This window comes from Stylophora pistillata, chromosome 9, assembly GCF_964205215.1.
Source record: "Stylophora pistillata chromosome 9, jaStyPist1.2, whole genome shotgun sequence".
Taxonomy (NCBI): domain Eukaryota; kingdom Metazoa; phylum Cnidaria; class Anthozoa; order Scleractinia; family Pocilloporidae; genus Stylophora; species Stylophora pistillata.
The window spans coordinates 865,201-885,073 of record NC_142527.1 but is presented as its reverse complement, the minus strand read 5'-3'; the positions used below and the strand labels follow the sequence as shown (position 1 = coordinate 885,073).

Below are 19,873 nucleotides of genomic sequence, written 5' to 3'. Positions count from 1 at the left end.
GTCATCTATTGCATACTGATCACTTCACCTGCACCTCCGCCAACATCATCTATTTGCATAACTTGCACTTAGTACAAAAAAAATTATACATCGGCGGAACGTGAAGACGACTAGGTGACCGATTCCGAGAACACCTTCGCGACGTAGAAAGGAATGACAAGGACGCATCAAAACTAATCATTAGACACTTTAATTTCCCTAATCATTCTAAGCAATATATGGCAATCTGCGGTCTTTCCTTACATTTAGGTAGCTCGGAAAGTCACAAAACTCTTGAAGAAAAGTTTATCTTTCAAATCGGCACTCTTAATCCCATACGCATCAACGAACGCTTTTCATTCTACTGATTTATGCGTGTTTTTCTCGTCGCCCGGCCATGTTCCTACCAATAGCGTAGCTCCACTTTCTGCATATAAACCCACACACAACCCGCAATTCCTCCATTCGCCCTGACGAAGAGCTAACGCTCGGAACGTTAGCTTTTTAACTCGTTAAGGTAGCCAATTTACAATTTCAACTTAGTTGATATAACCAAATTACCTTGTTACCCGCCCACGCAGCAGGTAGTCTGGAAAAGCTGGAATCCGGAATTCCGCCGGAATATTTCAACGTCTATTTTTTTAATTCAAAACGACTCCGATGATTTTCCGAAGAGTGTACGAGCTCCGAATATACTCCGATGATTAACCCGAAGATTATTCGATGGTTTCCGATGTTACCTAGAGAGCTCTGAATTTTTGAAGGCTTTTTTTTTCAATTCTTCTCTTTTCTTTTTTCCAGATTTTTCCGAAGAGTGTACGAGCTCCGAATATAGACTCTGAGGATTAACCGAAAACTATCCGAGGGTCTTCGAAGTTACCAGGAGATCCTCGAGGAACAATCGAACCCCCGGCTTCATTTGTTTTTATCGACTTTTTTTATTTCATCTTTTGTTTATTTTTAATCATTAACTTATCTATTTTTTTAACGGCCGTGAAACTAAATGATAAACAGTAAATCATTCATCAAATTATAAATATAGAGGCAAGACCGATACAACGTAGATAAGTAAATTTTAAGACGGAGCACTATATTTCGGCTGGCCAAACCAGCCTTCTTCAGGTACAGTGGGAATGATGCTTCATAGATAGCTGTATGATGTAACAGCGGAAATATGTAAAACTAATTTGATTGACAATGAGATAACAACAAAAATAGAAATAGTGAGCAAAAATAGAAATGAAGTAAGGTAAATTGAATAAATAACTAGAAACTAATACATTTCTTCGCGAGCGTTGAGGCCATCTGGATGAATAGTGTTGCTTCTTGAAATTAAAAAAGTTTCCCTGGCCTTGCGTATTGAGTCTCTCTTGGAAAACACTTTTTCGATGGCGATTAGCTCCATGTCGTGAGCAGAGTGGTTAGGAGAGGAAATGAAACGGTTCTGCCGCTGTAGTAGGTTTACATTTAGAGTTAGGTTTATCAATGGTACGGCGGTGCTCATTAAAACGGTCTTTTAAACGTCGTTTAGTTTCTCCTATGTATTGTAAGTCACAGCAGTTACACTGAATTAAGTAGACTGAACGAAATGGCTTTTTTGGTAAGTAATGGATGGCAAGAAGAGTGCAATAGATACATATGCAGTAAATGGTTTGAACCCGGGGGTAACATGTGAAGGTGTAGTCTGATCGTCCGGGTGAGTGTAGTCCTGAGAAGGACTGTTGTCGGTGGTAGTGACTGACGTTTCGACAACCTGTGCGGAAATCATCATCAGAGTCAAGTGAATGATTGTTGTCTGTAGAATGTTCTTATTCCAGTTCGTGTGAAATGATCGGTTGGTTTTGCCGTGATGTTATTGGCTGTAAGACTCAAGTGACGTAAGTCGGTCGTGATTGGTCTGTTTCGATCTGTCGGTAAAGTTAGGTCGTTCTTTTTCGGTCGTTTGTGATGTTAATGTCGTGAATGAGTCGTTTGTATGGAGCGGGTAGTTGTTGACTTCTGTTTAGGGGAGTCTGTTCTAAGTTAGTAAACCAGCTTTCCAAAGTCAGTCGTTGAAAATAGTCAGTGCTGTAGGCTAGGCATTGCGCAAAGTCCCAGTCAATGTTGTGGTTGGTAAGTCGATGGTGTTCAGCAATGTGATTGCTGACATCACCTTTCCTCGTCGCCCGTCTGTGTTCAGTCAGTCTTGTTGTGAGGTTTCTGCCAGTCTCACCGATGTAGGAGGCTTGGCAGTCGGAACAATTGATCTTATAAATCGTTCCCTGTCTGTTCCTCGGTTCGTCTTTGTCTTTAACGTTGGTTAGTAACTGACGTAGTGTGGTGATGGTTTGTGGGCGACGCGGATATTGAAGGGTAGTAAGATGCGCGAGATGTTTTCAGACATGCCTTTTATGTACGGTATGGTTGCTGTAGTCGTAGGGGTTGCGGTGTCGTTTGTTTCGGTAGTGGTAGTGGGTCGGTAAGTGTTTCGTCGGATGAAGTCGTTGTTGTAGTTGTTCTTCGTAAAAACACGGTGAAGGTATTTGTTCTCGTCGGATAAGCTGTCTGTCGAGTCGCATACTAGTTGTGCGCGTCGTGTTAGAGTTCTGATAGTTGTGGCTTTGTGTGATGTAGGGTTGTAGGATGACTCGTCTAGTAATCTGTCGGTGTGAGTCGGTTTCCTGTAAACTGTCGTCCGTAATGAGTTGTCGTTGTGGCTTACCAGGTAGTCTAGAAAAGGAAGTTTGCCATTTTCTTCGACTTCTCTGGTAAACTGTATGTCAGTGTTTTGTTCATTAAGGTCATTAAGGTCAACCGATCATTTCACACGAACTGGAATAAGAACATTCTACTGACAACAATCATTCACTTGACTCTGATGATGACTTCCGCACAGGTTGTCGAAACGTCAGTGACTACCACCGACAACAGTCCTTCTCAGGACTACACTCACCCGGACGATCAGACTACACCTTCACATAGATACATATGTTTGTCTGTGGGTTTGGTGTAGAGGTCAGTGGATATATTACCGGCGGTGGTTAAAGAGACACTTACGTTAAGGAAAGTCACATTAGTGGAATAGTGTGAGCTGGTGAATTTGATGGTGGGGTGGATATTATTAAGATAATCGACGAAAATTTTTTTATCTAAACCTTCGGTCCAGACCATAAAGATATCGTCGATGTATCTAAACCAAGTGTGGGGTTTACATGGGGTATTCTTCAAAGCGTTAGCTTCGAAAAGACCCAGAAAAAGGTTAGCGAAAGAAGGGGCCATTTTGGTTACCTCTGAAGTGTACAATACATAGGAGAAACTAAACGACGTTTAAAAGACCGTTTTAATGAGCACCGCCGTACCATTGATAAACCTAACTCAAAATCTAAACCTACTACAGTGGCAGAACACTTCATTTCCTCTCCTAACCACTCTGCTCACGACATGGAGCTAATCGCCATCGAAAAAGTGTTTTCCAAGAGAGACTCAATACGCAAGGCCAGGGAAGCTTTTTTAATTTCAAGAGGCAACACTATTTATCCAGATGGCCTTAACGCTCGCGAGGAAATGTATTAGTTTCTAGTTATTTATCCAATTTACCTTACTTCATTTCTATTTTTGCTCACTATTTCTATTTTTATTGTTATCTCATTGTCAATCAAATTAGTTTTACATATTTCCGCTATTACATCATACAGCTATCTATGAAGCATCATCCCAATTCTCTGTTAATTCCCACTGCACCTGAAGAAGGCTGGTTTGGCCAGCCGAAATATAGTGCTCCGTCTTAAAATTTACTTATCTACGTTGTATCGGTCTTGCCTCTATATTTATAATTTGATGAATGATTTACTGTTTATTATTTAGTTTCACGGCCGTTAAAAAAATGGATAAGTTAATAATTAAAAATAAACAAAAGATGAAATAAAAAAAGTCGATAAAAACAAATGAAGCCGGGGGTTCGATTGTTCCTCGAGGATCTCCGGGTAACTTCGGAGACCCTCGGATAGTTTTCGGTTAATCCTCGGAGTATATATTCGGAGCTCGTACACTCTTCGGAAAAATCTTTGAAAAAAAAAAGAGAAGAATTGAAAAAAAAAGCCTTCAAAAATTCATATCTCTCTGGGTAACATCGGAAACCATCGAATAATCTTCGGGTTAATCATCGGAGTATATTCGGAGTTCGTACACTCTTTGGAAAATTATCGGAGTCGTTTTGAATTAAAAAAAATAGACGTTGAAATATTCCGGCGGAATTCCGGATTCCAGCTTTTCCAGACTACCTGCTGCGTGGGTGGGTAACAAGGTAATTTGGGATTAAGAGTGCCGATTTGAAAGATAAACTTTTCTTCAAGAGTTTTGTGACTTTCCGAGCTACCTAAATGTAAGGAAAGACCGCAGATTGCCATATATTGCTTAGAATGATTAGGGAAATTAAAGTGTCTAATGATTAGTTTTGATGCGTCCTTGTCATTCCTTTCTACGTCGCGAAGGTGTTCTCGGAATCGGTCACCTAGTCGTCTTCACGTTTCGCCGATGTATAATTTTTTCTGTCATAAGTGCAAGTTATGCAAATAGATGATGTTGGCGGAGGTGCACGTGAAGTGATCAGTATGCAATAGATGACGTTAGCGGAGGTGCACGTGGAGTTATCAGTGAATAGATGACGTTGGCGGAGGTGCACGTGAAGTGATCAGTGAAGAAAGGCCTACCTACATCCGTTAGGGAGCAGAAAGCAAGACCGGGGGGTAAATTTTAAAACTGGGAGAGACAGAACATGAAACTCACGGTAGAGACAGAGAGACAGAGCAGGACATAGGGAATGATCCGAAGATAAACATCAATGACCTCTTTCGTAACCAGAGGATCATATTAGTTATTCTCCATGCCTTCTTTACTTCCTTGCATCACCAGCGTCCGAAAAATGAAATCTAAGGTCAAGGGCTTTACTGCGAGTGATATTTCAAAATACACGGAAATGAGAACAGTAGTAGCGTTGAACCGGACCCGAAAGTGGGAGGGGATTTGACGAAATCAAAGATTTGACGAAATCATTTGCTCGCGCGATTTCAAGCGTAAATCTCTATATTCAATACGACTCTATATTCAATACTCGTGAAACTAGTACTGTTTAGATCTTCCCATCACGTTCCTGGAAATGTAAATTCTGTTTAGTTTTATAACTTAACAACACCAGCCGGAACGAACTTACAAATAAAATGCATTAAACGCGTCACATTCTTCCGTTTTAGCGAATTTTATAGCGACTTAGCTTTCTAGCCCACTTTGTTTTACGAATTTTCAGTTTGAGCGACTTTTTACAGCTAGTTTTTCATCGTGTTGCGACGTCCATCATTAAGCGGCAAAATAAAGCGGAAAGGGCTGATCAGAATTGAGAAATTATGTTGATTATAACCCCGGGGGGTACTCGATATATTCCTGGGTGGGGAGGTGCGGCGCGGCCCCTCATACCCTGACCCTGTCTAAGACAAATATCGTTGATTTTCCTACCCTGTTTAAGACAGAATTCCTATTTTTGATACCCTGTTTAAGACATTTAATGTGCCTGGTATCAATGCCAAAATCAACGGAATTCAATATTAATTAAAATTAGAGCTTGTAAAAATTTTGCTGTTTATCTTCCAAGAAAAGATATCCTGTTTAAGACAAAAATTGACAAATCGATACCCTGATTAAGATAAAAAATAATAAATTCGATACCCAGTTTAAGACAAAATCTCGAAAAACATACCCTGGCTGGGCGCACGTCCCCATTAAGCTCTTATAAGGGAGTACCCCCCCCCCCAGTCAGCACTTACTCTCCTGCCAGTCAGCACTGCGTGTTGTGAACGTGGCTTCTCTTGTGTAAAATGAATTAAAAGTAACTTGAGGAGCAGTCTCACTACTGAAACCCTTAGTGTTTTGATGCGCATTTCTCTCCATAGAAGATTTCTGGAGGAGTTTGACCCCGTGGGGGTACTCCCTTATAAGGGCTTAATGGGGAAGTGCGGCCAGCCAGGGTATGTTTTTCGAGATTTTTGTCTTAAACAGGGTATCGAATTTATCTTTTTTTTGTCTTAATCAGGGTATCGATTTATCAATTTTTGTCTTAAACAGGATATCTTTTCTTGGAAGATAAACAGCAAAATTTTTACAAGCTCTAATTTTAATTAATATTGAATTCCGTTGATTTTGGCATTGATACCAGGCACATTAAATGTCTTAAACAGGGTATCAAAAATCGGAATTCTGTCTTAAACAGGGTAGGAAAATCAGTGATATTTGTCTTAGACAGGGTCAGGGTATGAGGGGCCGCGCCGCACCTCCCCCCCAGGAATATATCGAGTACCCCCCCCCCCCAGGGCAAGGAGCAGGAACAAAAGTAAACAAGGTATCAAAAATAGGAATTCTGTCTTAAACAGGGTAGGAAAATCAGTGATATTTGTCTTAGACAGGGTCAGGGTATGAGGGGCCGCGCCGCACCTCCCCACCCAGGAATATATCGAGTACCTCCCGGGAGTTTGACCCCATGCCAGCTGTAAAGCACTGGTGGGAGACGGGAGAGAGCCAGAAGGCCTGGATTTTGGCCACACTAAACACTTGGTTGATATCGTTAAGAACTTATTCAGATGTATGCACACTGAGCTTAAATGTGTACAAATTTCGTTTAGAATATTATCCTCATTTATCCTCCATGCTGACGTCATTTTGTTTTGCTTTTCCTTTTTCCTTTACGAAAGATGTTTGATATTCTCAGTGTTATGAATGAAATGGTTCACGTGCAGCATGTTACCATCGAGTCATGAATGCACTTCCCTTCCATTGGGAGGTTTGCTAAGCGTGGTGCACTCTTACTCATCCTCTGCACCCAGCAACCTCCCGCGTGCATCCTTAACTCGATTGTTGCACGCTAAGAATTTCTTATTAATTTTTCCTTTGCTTTAGAAGTGTTTTTTTTTTTTTTTTTTTTTTTTTTTTTTTGCGGTCAATGCTTCCCTTTCCAAAAAGCAACCAACTACAACAGTCAAAGAGCACCTTAATTAGGAGAGCTACTACTGGTAGTTTGCTTTCATCAATTGCTCATCATCACGGAACAGCTTATCTCAAAAAGAATTTGTGAATTACTTTGATAACGCACATCAAAAAGATTTGAGTAAAAATCAAACAAACAAATATTGTCTTAGAATATCGAGACTTAGTGATCGTGAAATAATGATCAAGTTTACAAATCTGTAACATAGCCAATGGGACGTACTCTTTATGAAATGCAATAAGAACAACTTCCTTCAATTTCTTTCAATAGCACATGAAAAACAAAGCAAACAATTTACTCCTCTTAACTTGTAAACTTATTGACTGGGTTTTGAAGCAAGTCACTAGTGATGGAAGAAGAGGGATCAGATGGACTTTGACCAGTGTCTTGGAAGATCTAGATTATGCTGGTGATATTGCGCTTCTTGCCCACCGACACCAGGACATGCAGACAAAGACCGACGCCTTGGCAACTACAGCAGGGAGCTTGGGCCTTAAGATCAATACCAAGAAAACAAGGCACCTTAGGATGAATAGTAGAGCCAATGAATCCATCATGGTGAATGGGGATGTAGTAGACGAGGTTGATCACTTTACTTACCTAGGGTCCAAGGTATCTACCAGCGAAGATGGTGAAGAAGAGATCTAAGTCCAGATTTCAAAGGCAAGTCAGGCTTTTGCTGCCCTTCGGGGCACTTGGAGATCCAAGAACATCAGCCAGAAGACTAAGATCCGACTCTTTAAGAGCAATGTCTTAAGCACTCTACTGTATGGCGCAGAATCCTGGAAGATGACCAAAACCATCAGTCACAAGCTAGAAGTCTTCCAGAACAGGTGCCTGCGTAGGATTCTTCGTATATACTGGCCCCAGACAATCTCAAACTACGAGTTGCGTAGAAGAACACGAACAGTATCAATCACAGTACCAATCACACAGCAAGTCCAGAAGAGATGGAAATGGATTGGGCATGTGCTGCGCATGCCACCAGCAGCACTACCACGAGTTGCTCTCAGATGGACCCCTGATGGACGTAGGAAGAGAGGAAAACCGAAAGAAACCTGGAGGAGGACGGTGGAAAGGGAAATGAAGGACAACAACTGGACTTGGGGGCACCTGGAGCGGCAAGCACCCGCCAGACATCAATGGCAAACTCTGGTCGAGGCCTTAAGTGTCTCTTAGTGACACGGATAGGATTATGATTATTATTAACTTGTAAACAACCCTTAAGAGAAATAAAGTCAAGTAGAACTTAAATCGGTTAGATTTCTACGGATTGTGTAACATGAAAAATGGCTAAAATATGAACATCATTCTCATAAAGGGTAGTAAGTTTCTTTGCAATAACAAATAAAATCCACAAGTATCAGAAAAGAACCAAAATATCACCCAGGCCAGACAAATCCATCCGATTTGAACACTTCCTTTCATTTGTGGAGGCCTCCATGTATGTATGTATTTACAATATTTAGACAGGCCAGCCCAGTTCAGCTTGAAGCTGGTTTAAATGCGGGCCTGTACATCCCACCCCAGGGGAGGACATCCATCACACAGTAACCTCGTGTGTGGGAAATTAACGTCTCCTACCCCAGCCCTGCGGGAGACAGGACCTTCATTTATTCGTCCCTATCTGAGAAGACTAGAATATCTAACCATTTCTTGATGTTATAGAAAGGTAGCATATTCTTCTCAAATTCTTCCATCTGATTAACGACACTTCCCACTCTCATTTTTTGTTATGTAATGTTACCTAACTTAACCATCTGTAATGGGTTGTTCATGTGATGCGAGGGTGTGTGCATTTAACAAATTGACATCAATTTTGCTTTGTCTATAACCTTATTGATCATAGAAATGACGTGTTCAAAACTTACCTGAAACCACAAGGTGCAGCTGAGTGGTTTCACTACAAAGTTTTTGAACATGGTTGACATCAATTCTATGATCAATAAAGTTATAGACGATGGAAAATTGATGTCAATTTGTTTTTAAACAAAAATTGTGATTTCATTAGGCCTGCTTATGCAACTAAGTTTTCAGAAATTCATGCGCGTATGTTACGAACCAAGAATTTTCCTCTTATTTTCTTGTTTGTGTTCCTCCACGTTTTTGTCTGTTTTAACCAATTCTTCAAAACTTTCTGCTTACATCCCAGTCTTAAAATTGGGAAACTCTTCACTGTCCCTATTTCTAAAATTTGCAAATGTTTCCACACGAATAAGTTTTCCTCCAACAGATTGCCAAGGATTGCCTGACATGATACATCATTTTTATGATCTACAACCTTATTGATAATGGCTCTCAACAAATTCTCAACCAATTCGGTGGAAATTCTCTCAAAGAATTTCCACCGTTATTGTAAAATTCACAATGAAGGTTGGCTGACTTACAAAATTTTGTTCCCTGTCTAACAATATTATAACTAGTTTTCAGCAACACATTTGTACAGAGGGGACAGTATTTTTATTCATTTTCTTTGACAACACATTTAATCCACAGGCACAACAGTTGTCTTTTCAGACACATAAATACCATCCAAGAACATACGAATGTCTTTGTTCTTTACCAGAGTGCACTGGTGGATAAGAGCAGCTGAAAGAGAAAGAAATTCAAAGCTCTCAGAAAGGGTTTAAATTACCAGGTAATTTAACAAGAAAGTTAATAATAGAGGGCAAAAAAAAAGGAACAAGTCTGATTAGATATTAGTTTTCACCAGCAGTAAAATCAGAATCAAAATGATGCTTGTCTACTACCTTGTGACATTCACATCACTCCTAAAGAGTGTCCAAAGCGTGGTAGACTCTCAAATTCAAGAGTCTCATTGTTCCCATGTCATTTCTCTTCACCCTTTTAACCCCAAAATCAGTTCAGTTGAACCTTGAGTATCCGGACTTTTTCTCTGGTCCCAATTTTTTCATGAATATCTATTAGTTCTGATCAAAATCTGTAGCCATATTCTTTTTAAAACTACAGAATTGAAAAGTGAAATAGAGGCAATGTTCTTCATTTTGTGCAAATGTAGAAAAATTTTTCATTAATTTCAATTGTTAATACACACGTGTAGAGGCATTCATGTAGGACAGCGAAGATGTAGACCATATCTTTTTGAAAACAATTTGTAAATGCTTTGTTTCAGTATTAAATCTTGCTTTCTTAATTTAATCAGTTTTTGTTCCTCATTAATATTCATATTATCGATTATCCGGCCCCTCGATTATTCAGACTACCGCATTTCATCTCATCCAAACGAGCCCAGATAATCAAGGTTTGACTGTATTCATATTCTCCATACTATTCTCTATATATTTCCCAAGGTGCTGACAAGGAGAATTTGTTTAACAATCAAGAGCTTCTTTGGTTGGGGATCATTTCCTTTATTCTCCTGACCTTTACGTGTGATTCAGGGGTGATATTGTATGGAGAAATTAGGTGTTGGTCACTGTGAGGGTTCATTCCAGTTATGATTCATTTGCTCATAATCAAGTAAAAGCTACATTTGGTTTAATCGAATAAATCGGTACTGTAACTTAGCCAACAGAGAGTTTCTAAAGTCATTTTTTCAAGCATTATAAAGGGCTACCACTTGCAGGGCTAACGTTCCAACATCAGCTTTAGAAACACTCCACCGTGGCTAATTTACATTACCAACTCAGTTAATGAAACCAAATTATCTTGTAATACCCTCCCACAGAACAACCAGCTGGAGAAAAAGAAAAAAAAATGGATGTCACACTAGACTCCCCTATCACTGCATTGTGTTTGTGAGAAGACACTCTTTTCCTGCAAATCATCTCTTCACCCACAAACAAAACTGGGATCTGCCATTCGTAGATGCATGCTACCATTTAGTACCAAATCTTACCAGAGTTGGAAACCAGCTCAATATCATTCCCTTCCAAGACGATCTCATCCTTCACAGAGGAATTCACACATGTGACACCGGGCCTCATTCTCACACGCCTTATGTACTTCTCACCAAGGAAGTTACGCACCTCTACTAGGGTGTTATTCTCAGAGACAGTGATGTTAATTGGGAAATGAGCATACACTGCCTTCATCTTGTACCTATAACCCTGAAGCAATTGAAATGACAATGTAAATTCAAAATACAACATTTTATAGTGCGACTGGATAAAATGACATTTGTCTCTAGAAATAAAGTAAGGCTGAACTTGGATATATCAAGCTCTTCCGCAAAGCTTAAAAAAAGAAATCTTCGAAATAACCAATTTCCTTTACCCCTACCTCTGGCAATGAGTTCCAGAGTCGTTAACTCATATATAAAAAAAAATGTAATCCCTTTGGCACAACTACAATCTAAGATCCCCTTCACAAAAGCTCTCTTGAATATATTCCATTTGTAAAAAAATTAATAACATCAATATCATCTTGCCATAGCTGCTGAATAGGGAGAGAAATCTGCCACCTTTCTTAAGTCAAAACTCAGAGAATTTCCACACTTATTACACAACATCCCAAGTGGTTTTGAATGATAGAGAACACTGCTTGATTTTAAGCCAATTTCCCAAAATCAGATATTCCTCTTCCATTAATAAAGCTAGTTCTACAGATGCCCTTCAGATTGTTAAAAGAACGCAATAAAAACGTATTCAACTTTTTTTTCCTTGTGAGAAAAACATAACCCCAACTTTAAAATTCAAAACCTCATGATAACCCAGTTTGTAACTGCTGAATCAAACATATAGTTGTTTAACTCTAAACAGAGAATCTAAGCCACAAATTTAATCATCATCTACTTTCTCTCTATAATTCTACTTACATAGATAACTCCCTTGATCAGATTTTCAACGTGAGTACAAATGGTTTTAACACAAGCCAGCTGTTTGCGTTTTGCAAACCATACGTCAACACGCAGCTTTCTCTTACTCAGCAGTGTCAGCTCCAGGTTGAGATGTCTGAAACTTCTTACAAGGGTACCACGTGGTCCTTTCACTGTCACTTCGCGGCCCCTTAGCTTAATCGTGACTGCAGACATAAAATTAAAATTAAAAATTCTTGGATACCCAAAATTCTTGAACTGCTATTCAGATATATCTATTATTTTAAGTTCTGAATAATTTGAGATGTACTTTTTTTGAGGTGGTATTTTATCAAACAAGGTTAGTTTTTTAATGATCATTTTCAGATATAGCATTTATCCATAAACAACCAAATGAAAGACGTATGTTCATAAACATTTGTTAAACTTAATTTAATTGAAACAGGATCTTGTTTTGTTTCAACTCTCAACAATACAGCCAAGTTGACAAAAAAGAAAGAAAGGGAAGTTACCATTTTCAGGAATGTCAACTGTGGCATTTGCCAGAATGGTCTTCATGGCTGCAAAAAATCTGAAACAAAAACACAAATAAGAACTTAACCCTTTCTCTCCAAGATCTAATTAGTAATTCTCCTTTCTGTCTGCCATACAACTCTTGTGATGTTAAGTTGGAGTACTTGGTTTTGGGTTAACTAGTGATCCCCCAGTTTACATATCTCTTCATCTGTGAGTTTAGCGCTAAAGAGTATTATACTAGTTGGATGACAGATATTGTAAGCTGAATAATGTACTTCCGATCAATCGCATGTAAAGATAGCAAAATCTAATGTACATGCTTCTTCTTCAAACAGAGTATTTCAGATACATTTTATTTGAGGATATATTTTATCAGGGATATATCTCTGTTTTTGCACGGTCTCGCACTGTAGACGTGATTTCTGTAAACACGGTACATGCGAGTCAACCTTACCAATGAGAGAGAATATTGTACGTCACTAAGCGCTTAATGGTAGCAAAGAAGCTATTAAAACTAGAAATAAATTTATTTAATTCAAAATTACTTGCTAAACAGCGATGGATGATGGAAGGATAGGGTAAATATTACCGGATAGAAAACTACACTATTACCTTTGCTAAAGATGGAGTAAAGAGAACGACATGGGCTTTGGAACTGTGCTTAGTAGCCAGGCTCGCTGAAAATTCCTTCCCCTCCCGGCAGAGTAAGGAAGAGATCAGCAAGTAAACGAAGCAGTAACTCTTTTAACAAAATATAGGACAAACTACACAAAAAAATAGTGTTATAATGACTCAAAAATAAGTTCTGTTCATGTAGATTAATATTTCTATCACTGGGAATGGTTTTTATAAGAAAACATAACCAAAGACCACCCCTCCCTAGGGGGTTAGTGAGGTACCAGTACCCTCCTGAGGGCAAGTATATTGATTGAAAGTTGGGTTGTCGGCGGTCAAAGTTAGAGGCCATTTGTGTTATTTTGCGGAGAATGCATCAAGATGATGGGGCGAGAAGTTCCATCAAGATGTTCGCCAATATATTTATTTCGTTTATCGGCGCTGGAATTTTGGGAATGCCTCACGCTTTTAAAGAGGTAGGAATTTCAGAGATTGTACGCGATGCTTGCTCTCGAACTTGGACTGCCACGAACGCATATATTTTCACTGAGAATGAAAGTTGCTGTGAGTCTTTTATGATTGACATTTCTTTTCTCTTAATAGGCAGGAGTTATCGAGGGAAGTGCGATCATGGCATTGATTGGTACTCTAAGGTAAGATTTTTTTTTCGAAGTTATGACATTTTTCTCCAAACGTTAGAAATTTCGTCAAATTCGGTAGACGGGCTTCTCAGCTATTTCTTGTAGATTGAATAGCTCTTTCAAATAGTTCGCTTGAATTTTTGATAAAGACTGCCTGTAACCATAGCAGCCATCAATTATGCTGCTAAATCTTACAGTTCTTCCGTAGTCACCCATTATAAGATCATATATCTAAGGCTTCACTTTTTACTTCATTTTGACTTCCCTGCCCCTCTTTCTGTCATTACTTTCTTCATGTGATTGCATTGCCATTAAGTAAAGTTATGATCACTGGTTTGCCTGAACAATAACCGGCAGTTAATGACTAAGATTAACAAGGCTCGGAATTAATGCATTTAAAAACAGCTGAAACCCCTTCAACTGTTCAAGGATGTACATGAACAGGACCTATATTGCATGAAGGTGGTCCAATCATTAACTAAAACGAGATGAACTGCATTAATTAAGGTAGATTAAGTAATTAGCGAGTTTAATTTTTGAATATTTGAATAGTTTTGTAGTTAGTTATGTAGTTAGCCACTGACAGTGAGATCCTCCACTTGAGGTATATGTCACATATTTTGTGATTGGGTAAAAAAAACTGAAAGTACATACATTACTTAAAGCAGGTGTCTCCATAAGCATCGCTTTTGACTGTAGACTGTATTTATTAAGAAAAACATTGCAGTTAAGAAACTGAATTGCATCTATTTACAAGTAAGAAATAAGAAATTATCTATAACTACTACTATAATAAAATTACAAAGACGACTACTCTTAAAAATCACAATGCTTCCCTTGCACTCTTAACAATGAATGAATTTCCAAATCTATTTGTCTTTACAAGAGGCGTGGCAAACCTCCTCTGCCTTCTCAGCTCATATGAAATAGAAATTGAGGCGGGGAGGCAGGAGGCTGGAGGCTGGTAATCTTACCACATGGATCATTAACAATAGACTTCAACAGACATTCTGTTAAATTTTCCTGGTGGGCCCTGATGGACTCGAGCCCTGCTAACTGAATGGCGTATGATTAGTGCACCCTGGGAAAAATGCATGACAGGACCCTCCTTTGCGCACTTTCAAGCTCAACTTGAAGATACTTTGGTAAACTGTATGGAAAACAGGACAAGCGTAATCTAGTGAAGACCTAATACATGCAAAAATGTTATAAGATCTGAAGTAGGAACATGCACACCTTAAGTTGAATAAGAAAGTACAGTTGCTCAGACGCTTTCTTAACAAGTTCCTCTATATGGTCGTTCCACTTTAACGTATCATTGATTGTCAAACCAAGTAACTTTGTGCTCTGTATGGTTTGGATAGGAGATCCGTGTATGCAAACCCTAGGGAGTTGCGGGGGATCACGACTGAAGGATATAACTAATTCTTTAGTTTTCTTGCCATTAAGCTGGAACAAATTTTCCTTGCACCAGTCATAGATTGCCTCTACTGCTTCTTGTGACTTGCTCTGTTGGCCTTTAGGTATGCTCTCTGATACCATAGTATCATCAACATATTTCCACATGTTAAAGATACTTGGAACAGTCAAGTCATTAACCATCAAAAGAAAAAGCCAGAGACCCAACTTTGTCTCCTGTGGTACTCCAGACAGCACTGTGCTGCACTCTGAAAGGCAGTCCTTTCCAAGTTTGACTCTTTGAGATCTTCCTGAAAGGAAGTCAATAACCCAGTTGATCACACTGTTAGGAATATTGACCTACTTCAGTTTGTTGACCAAAATCTTGTGGTCTATGAGGTCAAAGGCCTTTCAATAATCAAAGAGGAGGACACGCACAGAAGCACCATTGCCATCCGTTGCTTCGAGCCACGTATGAATCATTCTAATGAGTGCCAACACAGTTGAAGAACCAGATATGGTACCAAACTGGTTGGAGTCAACTACGCTCTTTAGGGCAAGCTTTATGTAATCAGAAACAATAAAGTCCTCGGATATTTTCGAGAGGGTAGACGTGAGAGAGATTGGACGCAGTTCCCTTTTTGGGTTGGTGACTTGCTTCACCTTAGGCAGGGGGGTGACATCTGCAATTTTCCACATAGAGGGTAGTTTTTGCTCACTGTATAAAGTTTTCAGGATGTTTTATAATAGTATTTGACTAAAAATTTAATTTAAGATGAGCTTGGAAGTACATTTTTCCCAAAGATTTCTATTTTCCAAGCCAGTAGCTCTGAAGCTGTCTGAAATTGCAGGCTTTTTGTTGATGCTAATTTTCCATGATAATCCTTCCCTTTAACTCAATGCACATGGGTTCAATTGTAATTGTTTTCTCTTTAATTTATAAGTTTTTTCACAACTATTTTAGGTAATCACCTTTTTACAGCTAAGGGAAACAAACTACCAATTTCTCATGTAAGACCAAGGCAAGAACTTAGTGTGAGCAGAGAAAGAAAAAAAATAATTTGCTTAACGACTGAGCGGTAGGGCCTGATAGGAATATGTTTGGCTTGAGATGATGACCTTCAGACTAAGTGCAGCAATGTCTGTAGGTCGAAAATGAGAAGGAGGGTTTAACAGTTTATAATGTTGGATAAATACCTGTATGATCTTCTAGTCATTTATACTGTTGCTCACTGGAAATTCATATTTTGCTCCTTTCAGTGTAAAAGCAATGTTACTGATTATTGACTGCAAGAAAAAATTAACATGGAAAAAAATGGACCACGTAAATGGAGCCGTAATTTCAGTCGATGGAAAGGTTGCTTCAGAGGAGAAAGAATTATTGAAGTCCGCTGAAAGTGGAGAAGTAACAGACAAAGTAATGGAAGAAGGGGTGGATGATCACCTAGTCAGTATTAATAACATCATGGCTTTTGTTACTTTTACGGAAACCCACTCCACAGCATCTGAATCTCAGATGGTGTGTTGTTGCTTGTGGGAAGTATGGAGATCTGGTGCCAAGTATGCTGGAATCTGGAAGGGGAGGTCTGGATTATTGTGGGGGAAGTTGGATAAAACAATTTACTCTCCCCAATATCTCCTTGAACCCTCTCCTGAATGTATATGGTACTAAATAACTGTCAGGGAACTAGAAGTGCAAGGGGCTTTTACTTCCCAGTGGCAGATTGATTCAAGGGGCAAGAGGGAAGGTTTCAGATGGCATGACACCACCTCACATGTCTTTTCTCACTTCAAATATTTTTGTAAAGTTGCCACTTGATCAAAAGTGTGTAAAATTTTCTTTTGAAATTATTTCATAGCTTATTTAGGCTGAAATGTGAAATAAATTCAATGTTTTCTGAATCAAAGTTTGCCTTCCCCCCCCCACCTCCACCCCCACCCCCTCCTCCGTATCTTAAACCCTTGAATCTGCCCCTACTTCTGTCCCTACTTCTGATAGGCTAGTATTCCATCTGTGAAAGTTGGAAAAACTCTTGTTAATTTTTTGGTTTTTAAACAAGAATGATCCCTCTGTGGACATGAATAGGCTGGGACTCCAAAGACTTGACTTTTGTTATTACTTGATTTTACTCTTGGTTTTAGTTGAAGTAACCAGCTTCACACCATCTGAGAGTCAGAACAACACTTTGCATTCCAATCCATACATGTAACAAAATAATAACATAAATTTTATGATATTGATTTCAACGATCTTGACCACAGCAATGAACCATAATCCTTGAAAGTAACAAAAGACCAGCTAATGATTGATTACAGTAACTATTGACATTAGACAGCTTTTCCATTATCTTCAAACAGGTATTCTGACTTCTTTTAGGTGTAATGTCTATGCTAATGTTTATATTGATCTTAACAAAAAAAATTATATGAAAAAAAAAAAAGTCTGAAAACCATGAACACTCACTGACAGCAAATTTTTCTGGAGTATTACATGAATGTGTTCCATTCATTCACACTGAAGATCAGAACAGTTATCAAGTCTATTAAACCTTATAAATCTCATGAGTGATCAAGACAGAATTTCTCTTCACAATATTAATACATTATCAAATGAACATGTGATGAGAATAAAGACAAAATATCAACTAGTGGATTATCTGTTGATCAAACACCAAATTCTCTAAATTAACATTATAAGAATTGTATGGCAGTCAGTAAGGAGAATTCATAATGAGATCTTGGTAGTGAAAAGGTTGAGGGCTTCTTTTGACACAATTAAACATATTTAATCACTTATTTAACAATTTTAACCTCAAACCCATTTCAAACCCTAACACACCCTTATACCTAATGATTGATTATGAATAGTGAGAATATATGTCAAGATTGTGGCATGTTATAGGACAGAGGCAATTAATGTAGTTTACCTCTGGCAGAATGGAACTAATAGAATTACATTTAAAGAGGAAGAGGGAAAAGGGATGTTGAACTTGATAACATTTCTCAATTGTGTTTGAGAGAATAGGTGTGATATATTAAGTAAAAACATGCAAATACTTTTTTATTTACAGAGTACAGCCCATGAGATTGATTATGGAGATCTTGGTGAGTGACTTTGACTTAGCACTTTGTTTGATCTCACTAAAGAGGATGTATTTAGAGATGGACTTTTGCAACAGTTGAAGAAACTGTAGCAGACTTCCCTGTTAGCACTCTAGGAAATGTACAGAGATCAGTATGGAGAATATGTATTCTGATGTTAGGGTGTTAAGGGTCAAAAATTAGTGTAGAATTAATTGAAGTTCTCTGCTGGGTTGTTCGTAATTATTAAGTCTGGCTCTTTGTCCTCCTCTGGCTTTCTGTTTGTTTTGTTTGTAGTTTGTTTGGTTTTTTGTTTATAAGTAAAAGCAGGTGCTTAATACAGAACCAACACAACTCTGTTCTTGTTTCTTCAGGTTTTCATGCATTGGGAAATTCTGGCAGAGTCTTAGTTGATACAAGCATAGTAATTTCTCAAATAGGTGATTTTATGATTTTACTAAACAAATTGAATTGTTATTAGTACCATTAGTAGAATAAGTTGATGCATTTGTTATTTTACTTTGGTTTTTCCCACGATGGTTGGCTCATTTCACCCTTAAACACCTTAAAGCGACCAGCATCTAATTTCTCCATAGATTATCACCCCTCAATCACACACTTCGGTGTAAGTTTCGTACGATTTCATTCATGTCGATGGAAATCACTAAAGTTGCGAAAATCATTTGGCAAATAACACTCTGGTTCTACTGTTTGCAAAGTGATCATAATCTTCGTGATATGAACAGGTACTTCATTTAACATTCCATTATTGAGATGCTTCACCTAACTTCTGAGTTCCTTTCCCTTTTTGCAGTGTACGACAGTAACTACATCTTAGCTTTCATTTGATGTAAGTTTCACTTGAGAGGCTACACATTACCAAAAAGTCAATTCGCCTCAGGTGGCAAATTGACTTCAAGTGGTGGCAAGTTTTGTGGTGGCAAGTTTGCTGTGGTGGCAAACTGACCAATACCACAAGAATAATGGAAATGATCATCAAAAAGTATAGAGAACAGCATGCGGAATATGCATGCTGGTGTTAGGGTTAGGATTGTCAATGGCAGATGCACTGGAAAGCTACCAAATATGGAATGATAATGTATTCTTTGTTTTGTCTCAACAGGATTTTCTTGTGCATATTTAATTTTTATCTCAGATACCCTTAACAGCATGTTGCCAGTTCTCAGCAAGTGAGTTATCAGTTTTTTTGCTGCTTTCTTATTTTCTTATTTCTTATTTTTTCTTATTTAAATAATCATATTTTTGCACATCATTTTCATCCTACAAATGACAAGTTCACTACTTGAACTCAGGGTATAGATGGCATAAGGAATGTTTATTGTTGCCAGAGTAATGGATTGAAAAATATACATATTTCATTTTACTTAATTGTCAAGTTTTATTGGCTGAAGTTGTGCACTGTAAATCATGTTACAAATAATAATACAGCATTTGTAGTGCACAAATTCCATGTGGATATGCTCAAATGCGTATTACAAAAAGAGTTAAGAACTAACCCTAAATCAAATGACATATGAAGGTAAAATTCAAAGAAAGACGTTTCAGTAACAAAAGGAAACTATTGGACCGCTTTGACCAGATACTAGGCAACTGTAGTTGTTTAATGAACTGTGATGCATTTAGTGCCTTAAAACTGACATATTTACAAAAATGTTTGTTGAAGCACTTGCTTTTCTGTCAAAATGCAGTGACTTGCAGACACAATTAGTTGCTATGGTAACCAGACCTGACCAAAATATGTAATTGCTTTTTTGATAAATGACCATATACACCTGTACATACGTATAAGTACAAAATATGGCAAGTTAATAGTTAAAATGCTAGAATGCTGGAATC

General features: G+C 38.3%; 2 protein-coding genes across 3 annotated transcripts in view; one reads left to right on the top strand and one right to left on the bottom strand.

Moving 5' to 3' along the window:
* Nucleotides 1-9,425: 9,425 nt before the first annotated feature.
* On the bottom strand, nt 9,426-12,981 carry LOC111342334 (large ribosomal subunit protein uL6). Its single transcript, XM_022949410.2, has 5 exons — nt 12,894-12,981; nt 12,278-12,336; nt 11,766-11,971; nt 10,848-11,058; nt 9,426-9,577 (listed from the first exon to the last, which is right to left on the bottom strand). Exons 2-5 carry the CDS (start codon nt 12,321-12,323, stop codon nt 9,474-9,476), a joined length of 567 nt encoding a protein of 188 aa, XP_022805145.1. The 5' UTR covers nt 12,324-12,336; nt 12,894-12,981; the 3' UTR covers nt 9,426-9,473.
* Nucleotides 12,982-13,203: 222 nt separating this feature from the next.
* LOC111342329 (uncharacterized) overlaps nt 13,204-19,873 on the top strand; it is a 13,435-nt gene continuing 6,765 nt past the window's right edge. The window contains exons 1-6 of one of the 2 annotated variants that reach the window (XM_022949401.2): nt 13,204-13,372; nt 13,500-13,549; nt 16,196-16,352; nt 18,007-18,040; nt 18,391-18,456; nt 19,140-19,206. In XM_022949401.2, the coding sequence (XP_022805136.1) occupies nt 13,268-13,372; nt 13,500-13,549; nt 16,196-16,352; nt 18,007-18,040; nt 18,391-18,456; nt 19,140-19,206 (479 nt within the window). In that variant the 5' untranslated portion in view covers nt 13,204-13,267. Of the gene's footprint in view, nt 13,373-13,499; nt 13,550-16,195; nt 16,383-18,006; nt 18,041-18,390; nt 18,457-19,139; nt 19,207-19,873 lie in introns of both variants that reach the window. The other variant, XM_022949400.2, reaches the window with a different exon arrangement.